The 9200-nt window shown below is 62.3% G+C and overlaps 1 protein-coding gene across 3 annotated transcripts; it reads left to right on the top strand.

Annotated features, from left to right (window-relative positions):
- Positions 1–420: 420 nt before the first annotated feature.
- On the top strand, positions 421–8842 carry LOC114106889 (cytokine receptor-like factor 2). 3 transcript variants are annotated; one of them, XM_027954082.3, is made up of 8 exons: positions 421–590; positions 3582–3684; positions 4473–4633; positions 5242–5375; positions 6305–6467; positions 6795–6915; positions 7721–7805; positions 8131–8842. In XM_027954082.3, the coding sequence occupies exons 1-8, from the start codon at positions 503–505 to the stop codon at positions 8401–8403; spliced, it is 1128 nt and encodes a 375-aa protein (XP_027809883.2). In that variant the 5' UTR covers positions 421–502; the 3' UTR covers positions 8404–8842. The 3 variants fall into 3 exon arrangements, with proteins under 3 accessions (XP_027809883.2, XP_071463044.1, XP_027809884.2); XM_071606943.1 differs by lacking the exon at positions 8131–8842 and adding an exon at positions 8045–8130; XM_027954083.2 differs by lacking the exon at positions 421–590 and having other exon boundaries at positions 2046–3684; positions 6305–6436.
- The last annotated feature ends 358 nt before the right edge of the window (positions 8843–9200 follow it).

Below are 9200 nucleotides of genomic sequence, written 5' to 3' on the forward strand. Positions count from 1 at the left end.
GTCACTGCGCACTCCGTAGAGTCCGGTCGTGGTGGACACACAGTGGCCTCTGGTGGCCAGTCTGGGGCTCCTGCCTTTGAGCTCCCGATACCTCTGCAATGTCACCTGGGACGAGTCACTTTGCCAGACTCCTCAGGTCCCCAGCCTCCGTCCCCGGTGAGCTGCTTACAGCCTCCCTTTGGCTGAGGCTGGCTTTGAGCTCCCGATCCTCCTGCCTCAGCCTCCCCAGCCCCTGGGATGCCCCGCGTCCTGCAAGCCTCCCTGTTCCCGCAGCCCCCGTGCCTGGGGTCGGCCACCGTCCCCACCCCCGGGCGATGACGATGACGCCAGGCTCTGACAGGGGCCACCCGTCCCCCGCGGCGGCTGAGCATCCAGGGTGACTGCGCCTGCTTCCTGCGAGCGCTCGCCCAGTTCCCTTTCCGCGCCTTTAAACGGTGGCCTCTGCCGCTCACTCGGGAGGTGACACTTGGGGCTGCCCGTCCCTGTCCCCTTTCTCGCAAGCATGAGGCAGCAGCTCCGGCCCTGGGCCGCGGCCACCGTCCTGCTGCTGGGAGACCTGGTGGCCTCGCGGGACGCAGCAGGAGCCGCGGGTGAGAGGCTCCGGAGCCGCGGGTTCTCTCGGGTTCTGTCCCCCCTTTGGCTCTCCTTCCTGTCCCCCAGAGGGGACGGGGCCCCTGCGCCCTTTTTCTTCTGCTATTTAGAGACAGGGTGTTGCTTCTGCTGAGGCCGGCCTCCACTGGGCCGTCCTCCTGCCTCGGCCTCCCGAGGCATCTCCCACGCCCTCCTGGCCTCGCTTCTCAGTTTCCCCGGAGCACGGCCCCCGGGCAGCGGCCCCCGTCACAGGACGCTGGCCCCCGGCTCCAGGACTTTCTAGTAACTTCTTAGAAAACGCTGACGTCGCTTTTTTTTTTGGTTGGTTTGTTTGATGCTTTGTGGTTTGTCTTCTCGCCTCTTGTCTCGCGGGGGCTGCGGTGGAGCCGGGGTCGGGCGTTGGGGTCTGAAACGGGTTTGCACTCGGTGCTTGGGAAGAGCCGGAGGAGGATTCAGGAGGCTGAGGCAGGAGGCTGGCACGTGGGAGGCCAGCCTCCGCAACTTAAGGAGGCCCCCAGCAACAAGGTCTCCGCTGCCGACCTGGGAAGTTGCTGATGGGAGTCAGCGGAGCTTTTGGACACCTGCTGTATACACTATGGGGGTCTCCTGCCATCCCAGCAGCTCAGGAGGCTGGGGCAGGAGGATCGCACATTGGAGGCCAGCCTCAGCCACGTAGTGAGGCCCCGACTCTAAATAAGATATCATCAGGGCTGGGGTCGGGGCTCCGTGGAGAAGCTGCCTGGGCTCCGTCCCTGTCACCGAAACAGAAAAAGAAAAAAGAAAAAAAAAAAAGAGGGAAATTGAGAAAGTGGGTCACGCGGAGTCGCAGCAGCAGGTGGGGGTCCGAGGGGTCTTCGTGAGGCCGCTGGCCCTCCATTTCCATCAGCTTGACATCTCCAACATGCCCGGGGGACAATATTAGGTCTGGAACCTGAAGCCATTGGAAGTTTCCGGCGGAGGCACTGGGAGGAGGCTCGGCGGCCTCAGGAGGCCGAGGCTGGGTCCCTCAGGGTGGGGGAGAGGCTGGGAGCCAGGACAATAAGATGAAGGGGAAGCAGGAAAGTCCCACCTTTAGAGCACAGGTGACCTTCAGGGCTGGCCTGTGTCCCTGTGCGTCATGCCATCGGGGTCCGTCCCCGTTACACCCGGTGTCAGAGCTCCGTCCCTTTTCATGGCTGAGTAATACTCCACGATGAGAAAAATGACCGCCTTGCATCGATCCCAAGACGTGACCGCTAGCATGTCGCCCAGACGTCTTCAGACCGTGAGGTCCGTCATCCGAAGCCCACGCAAGGCCACAAAGCTCACGTTGACCCTTGGTCAACACAGGGAGCCTGAGGTCCCAAGTGGGGCCACAAGACTTTTCAAAAACTTAAATTCCATAAAAATACATTTTTTTTTTTTTTGGTACCAGGAACTGAGCCCAGGGGGGCGCTTAGCCACGGAGCCACGTCCCCAGCCCCTTTAATTTTTTAATTTATTTTGATTTAGAGGCAGGGTCTCGCTAAGTTGCTGAGGCTGGCCTCCACCTCCCCATCCTCCTGCCTCAGCCTCCCGAATTCCCTAGCCCAAGTGAACTTGCTTGAACCCACATCATCGCCTCAGAGGTTCCTCCGAGAGCGTCTTCTCGAGGCCGTTGAAGGGGCAGGAAGCGCCATTGGAGGCCACTATCAGTTTCCAGAACTCGTTTCTTATCTTGCAAACCCGAAACTCTGTCCCCGCTGAGCAAACAAGGGGCGGTTCTTCCCCACGGCCCCGGGGGGAAAGTGCGGCTCCCTCCATCTCTGCAAATGGGACTCTTCGGGGACCTCAGAGGAGTCCAACCGGCCACTATTTTTGTTTTTTTCTGAGCGCCTTAGCTTGTTGATGGCAGCAGTGTTTTCCACGGTGCTCGGAGGGTGCGGCTGGGGATCTTGAGGGCACGCACCCAGAGTTGATGCAGAATGGAAATCAGCGCCCCAGGGTTCTCTCTCTGTCTCTCTGTGTCTCTCCGTCTCTGTCTCCCTCCGTCTCTGTCTCTCTCTTTCCTCCTGAGCAACGCTAAGGGCGTTTTACATGGATGGCGGGAGCGGCAGGCGTGTCTGGGGCACCGTTCAGGGAATGAAATCGGACAGAAAAACGGCTGCACCCCCAGACGCTCTCCCCGCAGGCGGCCGGAGAGAAAGAAAAACCCATTTGGCATCAGAAATCGAGGCATCTCTCTCTGTCGTGGAATACAACTCAACCCTGAAAAAGGGCGCCCCCGGGGGCTGAGGTGGGAGCCCGGACCTGCCTCCCCGGGTCACTGAGCCTCAGCCGCGGGATCCCCGGCCTCATGCTTCTCTGTCGAGCCGGGGCCTCCGTCTCCGCGGCTGAGTCACCAGGGCTGGGGAAGTGCCAGCCACAAGGCCACTTGTACTTTCTGGGTGCGGCTTTCGGGCCGCGGCGGCTTGACATTTCCCCCAAGGTCTGAAGGGGGACTCGGTCGTGGCCCAGGGCCCAGCCGTGAACCCCCTGGAATTCCAGATCCCCGGGGCGGGCGGGGGTGGCCTTCAGGTCCGGGGTGCACCAGGTTCCCCAGCTGCCCGTCTTGGGTGGACAGACCCCCTTCTCCAGGGCCGTCGGGTGGCGGGTCCTGTGCGCCTCACGCCTCGCTCAGCTGCCCTGACAGCTCAACCCCGATAACTAGTAACGAAACAGACTCAGGATAAGTCGACGCGGTAACAGAATTACTCTGAAAACCAATTTTTTCTTTGACTTTTAGAATTTTCACTTCATTTTTTTTTTTTTTTTAGACTCCCGTGGATGGGTGTGAGTGAAACCTCAGAAAGACAAGCTGCAGACCTGGGGGGTGGGGGGACAACCAGAAGGACTAACTTTCTAAAAAAAAAAATCTTGGCTGCGCCTGCGTCCTCATAGGACAAGAAGGCTGCCATTGCTCCGTGTATCCCGAACCCTTTTGAACCTGGGCTCGGAATGTGCTTTAGTGGCCTCTTTCTGTCCCTTCCCAGGAGAAGGGCTGCAGCTTCACATCACCTGCTTCAACTTCGAAACGGTGCAGGTCACTTGGAACGCGACTGGACACCCGGGGACGAACCTGACCTTCTTCTACACGTGAGTGTCCTGGGGCGCAGAACCCCGTGTCCCTGAGGTAGGAACTGTCTCCCTTGGGCCAGAAATCCTGGCGCCCGCTGACCTCAGCTGGCCGTGGCCCCTGCCCTGAGCCTCTCCCGGCTTCAGAGCGTCCACCACGGGGGACACGGGGGACGGGGGTGGTGACGTGGATCTCGGCGGATTTCTGAGAACAGGGGACGGGGCTGTTCCCAGGCTGATGGCGCCGCAGATTAAGGGGAAGAGGCAGAGCCCGGGCGAGGTCCCGCGGCTGAAGGGAGGCACAGGGAGGGGACCGTTCTGGGTTTCCCAGGGGGTCACGGGGGGGGGGGGGGGGATCGCAAGGTGGAGGTTAGCCCTGAGGCAGAGGCTAGACTCGCAGGGGACCGGAGCGAGGAAGCCACAGAGAGAAGATCGGATCAGGCTCAGCCCTGATAACGCACGTTGCCTGCGCGGTCACACAGCACCTGGGGACTGTCACAGCAAGTGCCCCCACCCACGCAGCTCTCCCTCCCGCCCTCGAGGACCCGGGTCCCAGCCTCCCTGCCCAGCCTCCAGGGAGGCTCCTCCTGCCTGTCCAGCTCCTGGGCTCCAGGTGGCCCTGGGCTGGTGGCTCCTCACTGCAGTCTCCATGGGGCTCCTCCTCTGGGTGTGTGTCCCCTCCTCTGTCCCTTGGGAGGACACGGCCAGGGCACCGGGGGAGGACGAGGTGCCCACGTGGAGTCCGAGGCCGGCCACCGCTGGCGGAGGCCGAGCTGCTCGCTGGCTGAGTGTCCCCGTCCCCTGCGCAGGTTCACGCGGGGCGCGGGTCACCGCCCCTGCACCAACTACACGCTTTGGCGAGGCCACACGTCCGGGTGCCTGCTGGCCGCGCGCGACGACATCCTCTACTTCTCCGTCAGAAACGGGAGCCGCCTCCTCGTCTCCAGGAGCCAGTGGCTGAGCGACTACTGTAAGTGCCCAGGAGCGAGGCCACCGTCCAGTCCCCAGGGCACGCCCCCTGACCCCCAGCTGGGCAGATTGAACCCAGGGACCCTTGACCTTCTCATTTTTTATCTAGAGACGGGGCCTTTGGCCGAGTTGCTCAGGGCCTCACGGAATTGCTGAGGCTGGCCTCCAACTGGCCATCCTCCTGCCTCAGCCTCCTCTGTGTCTATGTCCCCTCCTCTGTCCCTTGGGAGGACACGGCCATGGCACGAGGGCCCCCTGACCCAGGAGGAGCCCATCTCAGGACCCTCCACTGACCACCTCTGCAGAGACCCTGTCCCCACACCAGGTCCCATTCTGGGGTGACGGGGACCTAGAACTCGCCCAGACCCCAGTCCGGTCCTCACAGATGTCAGACCACTTTGCAGACTGAGGGCTTCCCTCTGGGGGACGCCCAGGTCCTCGGGGTCCTGGTCAGGACTTGCAGTGGACATGCCGTGGGGACAGACACATGTCCACTCCCGCACGTCCGCAGCCGGGGCTCGGGGAGGCGCGACGGGGTCTGGCCCAACCCCGGGGGACCCCCCGACTGGACCCTCGTCCGGGGCTGAGGTCTGTGGTCCTCCTCGGCAGTGAAGCCCAGCTCCCCCAAGGACGTCCACTTCCGGTGGCTGCAGGAGGACGTCCTGGTGACCTGCTCCGACCTGCCCTACGGGGGCCTCCTCTACGAGGTCCAGTACAGGAGCCGCTTCGACGCCGAGTGGGAGGTGAGCAGGACGCGGCTTGCGGGAGGGGGACGAGGGACGCGGCCTCCCTGGTGTCTGTGCTCAGCGTCCAGCAGGGAAAGGCATCGGGGGCCTATGTGCAGGTTCCCATCTGTCTGCCCGTCTGTCTGCCATCTCTGTCCATCATCCACCCATCCGTCCATCCGTCCGTCCATCTGCATCCGTATCCCACGCCTGTATTCGCACCCAGATCTCTAGGGCCACAGGCCTGGAGGTGACTTCTGGGGTGGCCTCGTGCACGGATGGGGTCAGCCATCAGGTCGTCACTGTGGGCAGGGTTTCTCGGGGGACAGTCTAGAGGCCAGGGTCCTTCCTCTCTGTGGGCTCTCCGTCTTTCTGCTGAGGCCCTTCAACTGATCGGACGAGGCCCACCCCCGAGGCTCAGCGACTGAAAGTCGACCCGTATCATGTCGAATCACGTCCGTTATTGATCAGTAGATCAATATGGTACCGGGGACTGAACGCAGGGACCCTTAACCGCTGATCCGTGTCCCCAGATGGAGCTTTCTTTCTTTCCAGACAGAGCCTCCGTCACTAAGTTGCTGAGGCTGGCCTCCAGCCGTAGCCTCCCCCAGGGCTGGGATTGTGGGCGAGCTCCACGGAGCCCAGCCGTAGCCCCATTTCTGTCCCGTAAATCGCCTCTTTTATTGAGAAACTAAGGTGCCAGGCGCAGGAGGCGACAGCAAGGCGTGGGCTGAAGGACGGTCCACTGTACACGGGCGCACGTGGGACCCCTCCACGTTCCCCCGCTAGGACAACGCTGAGATGACAAGTGGCTTCCCGAGGGCCACCAAAGGGCACTGGAAGGACGTGGGAAGGCCGACCCGACTCCCTCCCTCTGCGGACGCACAAGATTCCAGGGCGAAAGACCCCGGCCCAGCCCCTAACGGTGGCATCCGATCTGTCCCCAGTCCAGGGAAGCGACGACGTGCAACGTGACCGTCGGAGGGTTGGACACCCAGAAGTGCTACAGCTTCCGGACCCGGGTGAAAACCACCGAGGACCAGTACGGCCCCCACGCCACCCCCAGCGACTGGTCCCAGGTGACGCACTGGCAGAGGGCGGAGCTCAGAGGTGAGCGGAGGATATGCAAACATATGCAAATCTGCACAAATTTATGCAAATCGACGCAAATGTATGCAAATGCACGCAAATACACGCAAATATATGCAAATACACGCAAATACATGCAAACGAAGCGAAAATATGCAAATGTATGCGAAGGTATGGGAAGGTATGGAAGCTACGATGTGCAAGACCACAGATGGCAACAGGGGTATGATGGACACCCAATGGCTGGGGGTGGGCACAGGTGGGTTAGAGAGAGGGATGGGTCACAGGTTGCTGGACAGATGGACCACCGACGGGCAGATGGACAGACCTCCTTCCGTTCGGTTTCAGACTCCTGCGAGGAGGAGCCCGGTCCTCGCCGCACGCGGTTCCCCAAGTTCATCCTCATCTCCAGCTCGGTCACCCTCCTGACCCTGTGTCTCCTGCTGCTGTCCTTATGGAGACTGCAGAGGTAGGGACACCGCCGTCCCCGCCGTCCCCCACACGCAGGGTCCCGGCCAGCGTCCCACGGCTGTGTCCAGGAGCCGCTCAGAGGGGGCAGACTCCTTGGAGGGTCACTCGAGGTCGGCCGAGTCCATGGCCAAAGCAATGTGGCGGCTGGGCAGGGTGCTTTTGCTGCCCCTGGGGCTGGGCGTGCAGCTCGGCCGGCCGGTGTGCAGAAGCCCCGGGTGTGACCCCAGCAGGACAGGCCACCTGCAGTGCAGAAGCCCCGGGTTTCATACCCAGCACAACTAGCCGAGCTGTCGACCCGGGTGGCTCCGTCTGGTTGCAAGACGAACCGTCCAGCACACGTTTCCGTCCACTCAGGACCCAGCAGGCCATCCCTGGGGTGGGGCGGGGGACCAGGGACCTTTCCGAAACTGCTCCCTCCAGCGATATCCCTTTGGGTCCTTCTCGGTGCCCACTCACCGCGGCCCCTTCTACCTTGACTGACCCTGACCCGGCCCCGGTGGGGACGGTTCCAGGGGCCGATGCCCAAGGTACCATTTCTGTTCCTCGGATGCGGTTCCCATAGCAACGCCCAGCAGCAGGCCGGGCCGCCCTTCAACCTGGGGCCGAGATGCCACCGGCCAGGGCAGGGCAGGGTCAGGTGGCTGTCACAGGTGGACACGGCAGAGACGCCTCAGGCACCAACTTCTCTAGATGGGTTTCTTCCAGGTCCTTCCACGGAGGGGACACTACGGTGCCTTTTAGGGGTGTCCCCAGGTCTGCTCCGCGCCCCAGCCCGTCTCACCGGCTTCTCTGTCTCATCTCAGAGTGAAGAAGCTGCTCGTGCCCAGCGTCCCGGACCCGAAGGGCAAGTTCCCCGGCCTCTTCGAGCAGCACCAAGGGAACTTCCAGGTGCCCTCACTGCCCACTGGACAGGGGTGCCCGGCCCTGCCCTCAAACCCTAGGAGAGGGAAAAAATCATTTCTTCTACCCTCTTAAGTTCCGTGACTGGGGTCGGCTAATTAAAAGGGCCAGTAACTGATGAACTAGGAAAAAAAATCCTTGTTTCTTCATATACATGTTGGGGGTTCCCCAGCCCCAGCATGGGGGGCCTGGGAGACCCCCTGCAGCGATGGTCCTCCATGTGCCAGATGCTGATGGCAGAGCACAGCGTCCCCGCCGGTGCCCAGAGAGGTTGATTCTGCTGCGAGCTGAGTCCCGTGTCCCTTCTTGGCAGGCGTGGATCACAGACACCCAGAACGTGGTCCTGCTGGCCAAGGCCGGAGGCCTGGAGCCGGAGACCCCCCCGGAGGAGGCCCTGGTCATCCACCTGCTCAAGACGGAGCCCGAGGCGCCTGCCAGCCCAGGACCCGCGTGTCTGCAGACGGGGGAGGAAGAGGCCCCGGGGGGGTCCCCCCAGCTCCCTCCCCAGGCCCCCCAAGGTGGAGACAGGGTGTTTCTGGGAGACTTCGCCTTTGTGATGAGTGACAACTCCTACATGATGCTGTGAGGTGGCCCCTCCAAGGCCACCATCGGGATCCACGCTGATGTCCAAGGACACGAGAAATATCAGGACTTCACCGGAGCACCCTGGGCCATGGGGGAGCTCCAATCTGGGGTCCCTGAGGACCACCACTCACGACGACCGAAGGGAGGGCATATCCAGGGTGCCCTAATATCCACTCCCCCCGTGTCCCCCCCAAATCCTCCCCTTTCAACTTTCCCCTCCACACATTGTGCCTTAGACCTTTTCTCATGCAACCCGGGCAGGGAGACGAATCCCATTTTTAAAAAGGCAACAGGCCACCCGCGGGTTAGGGGTGCAGCCTGGGATCCCCTATTTGATGGCCGACCTCCTCCCCAGGGGCCAGGTCTGGGCCACATTGGCGACCTGCGTTGGGGGAAATGCATATTAATTGCTTTAATTAATTAAATGCATATGAATCGCTTCCCGGGGGGGGGACTTGGTCATCTTCCCTGGGGGCCCCTGTGGACGGTGGTGACCCCAGGGGACCCTGAGCCTGGATGCCTCTCTGCAGGGCCCCTGCGACTCCCTCCCGGCCCCCGGGACCCACCCGCATCTCGGCTCCGCCCACCGTGAAGGGCGGGCTTTCTCTTGCTGTCAATCACCGGCTCGGTCCTGGCAGCGCTTGCTGCCTGAGCAACTGTGCATGCGGACGGGTCGGGCGCGCTGTTTCAGGAGCCGTCTACACGGCGTGGCTTTGCCACCGAGCCAGGGGCGCGCGTCTTTTTGGTTGTCCCTGGGCGGGTCGCTCGTCCCGGCAGGTGCAGCCCAGGCTGGGTCTC

This window comes from Marmota flaviventris, chromosome Y (genome assembly GCF_047511675.1).
Source record: "Marmota flaviventris isolate mMarFla1 chromosome Y, mMarFla1.hap1, whole genome shotgun sequence".
In the NCBI taxonomy this organism is placed as follows: domain Eukaryota; kingdom Metazoa; phylum Chordata; class Mammalia; order Rodentia; family Sciuridae; genus Marmota; species Marmota flaviventris.

Bases quoted from the DNA above. Each gene is read 5' to 3' on its own strand.
- LOC114106889 (XM_027954082.3), top strand. From the start codon at position 503: ATGAGGCAGCAGCTCCGGCCCTGGGCCGCGGCCACCGTCCTGCTGCTG. The intron at 4,634-5,241 runs GTAAGTGCCCAG...CCTCCTCGGCAG, and splicing joins CCAGTGGCTGAGCGACTACT to TGAAGCCCAGCTCCCCCAAG. The intron at 5,376-6,304 runs GTGAGCAGGACG...ATCTGTCCCCAG, and splicing joins GCTTCGACGCCGAGTGGGAG to TCCAGGGAAGCGACGACGTG.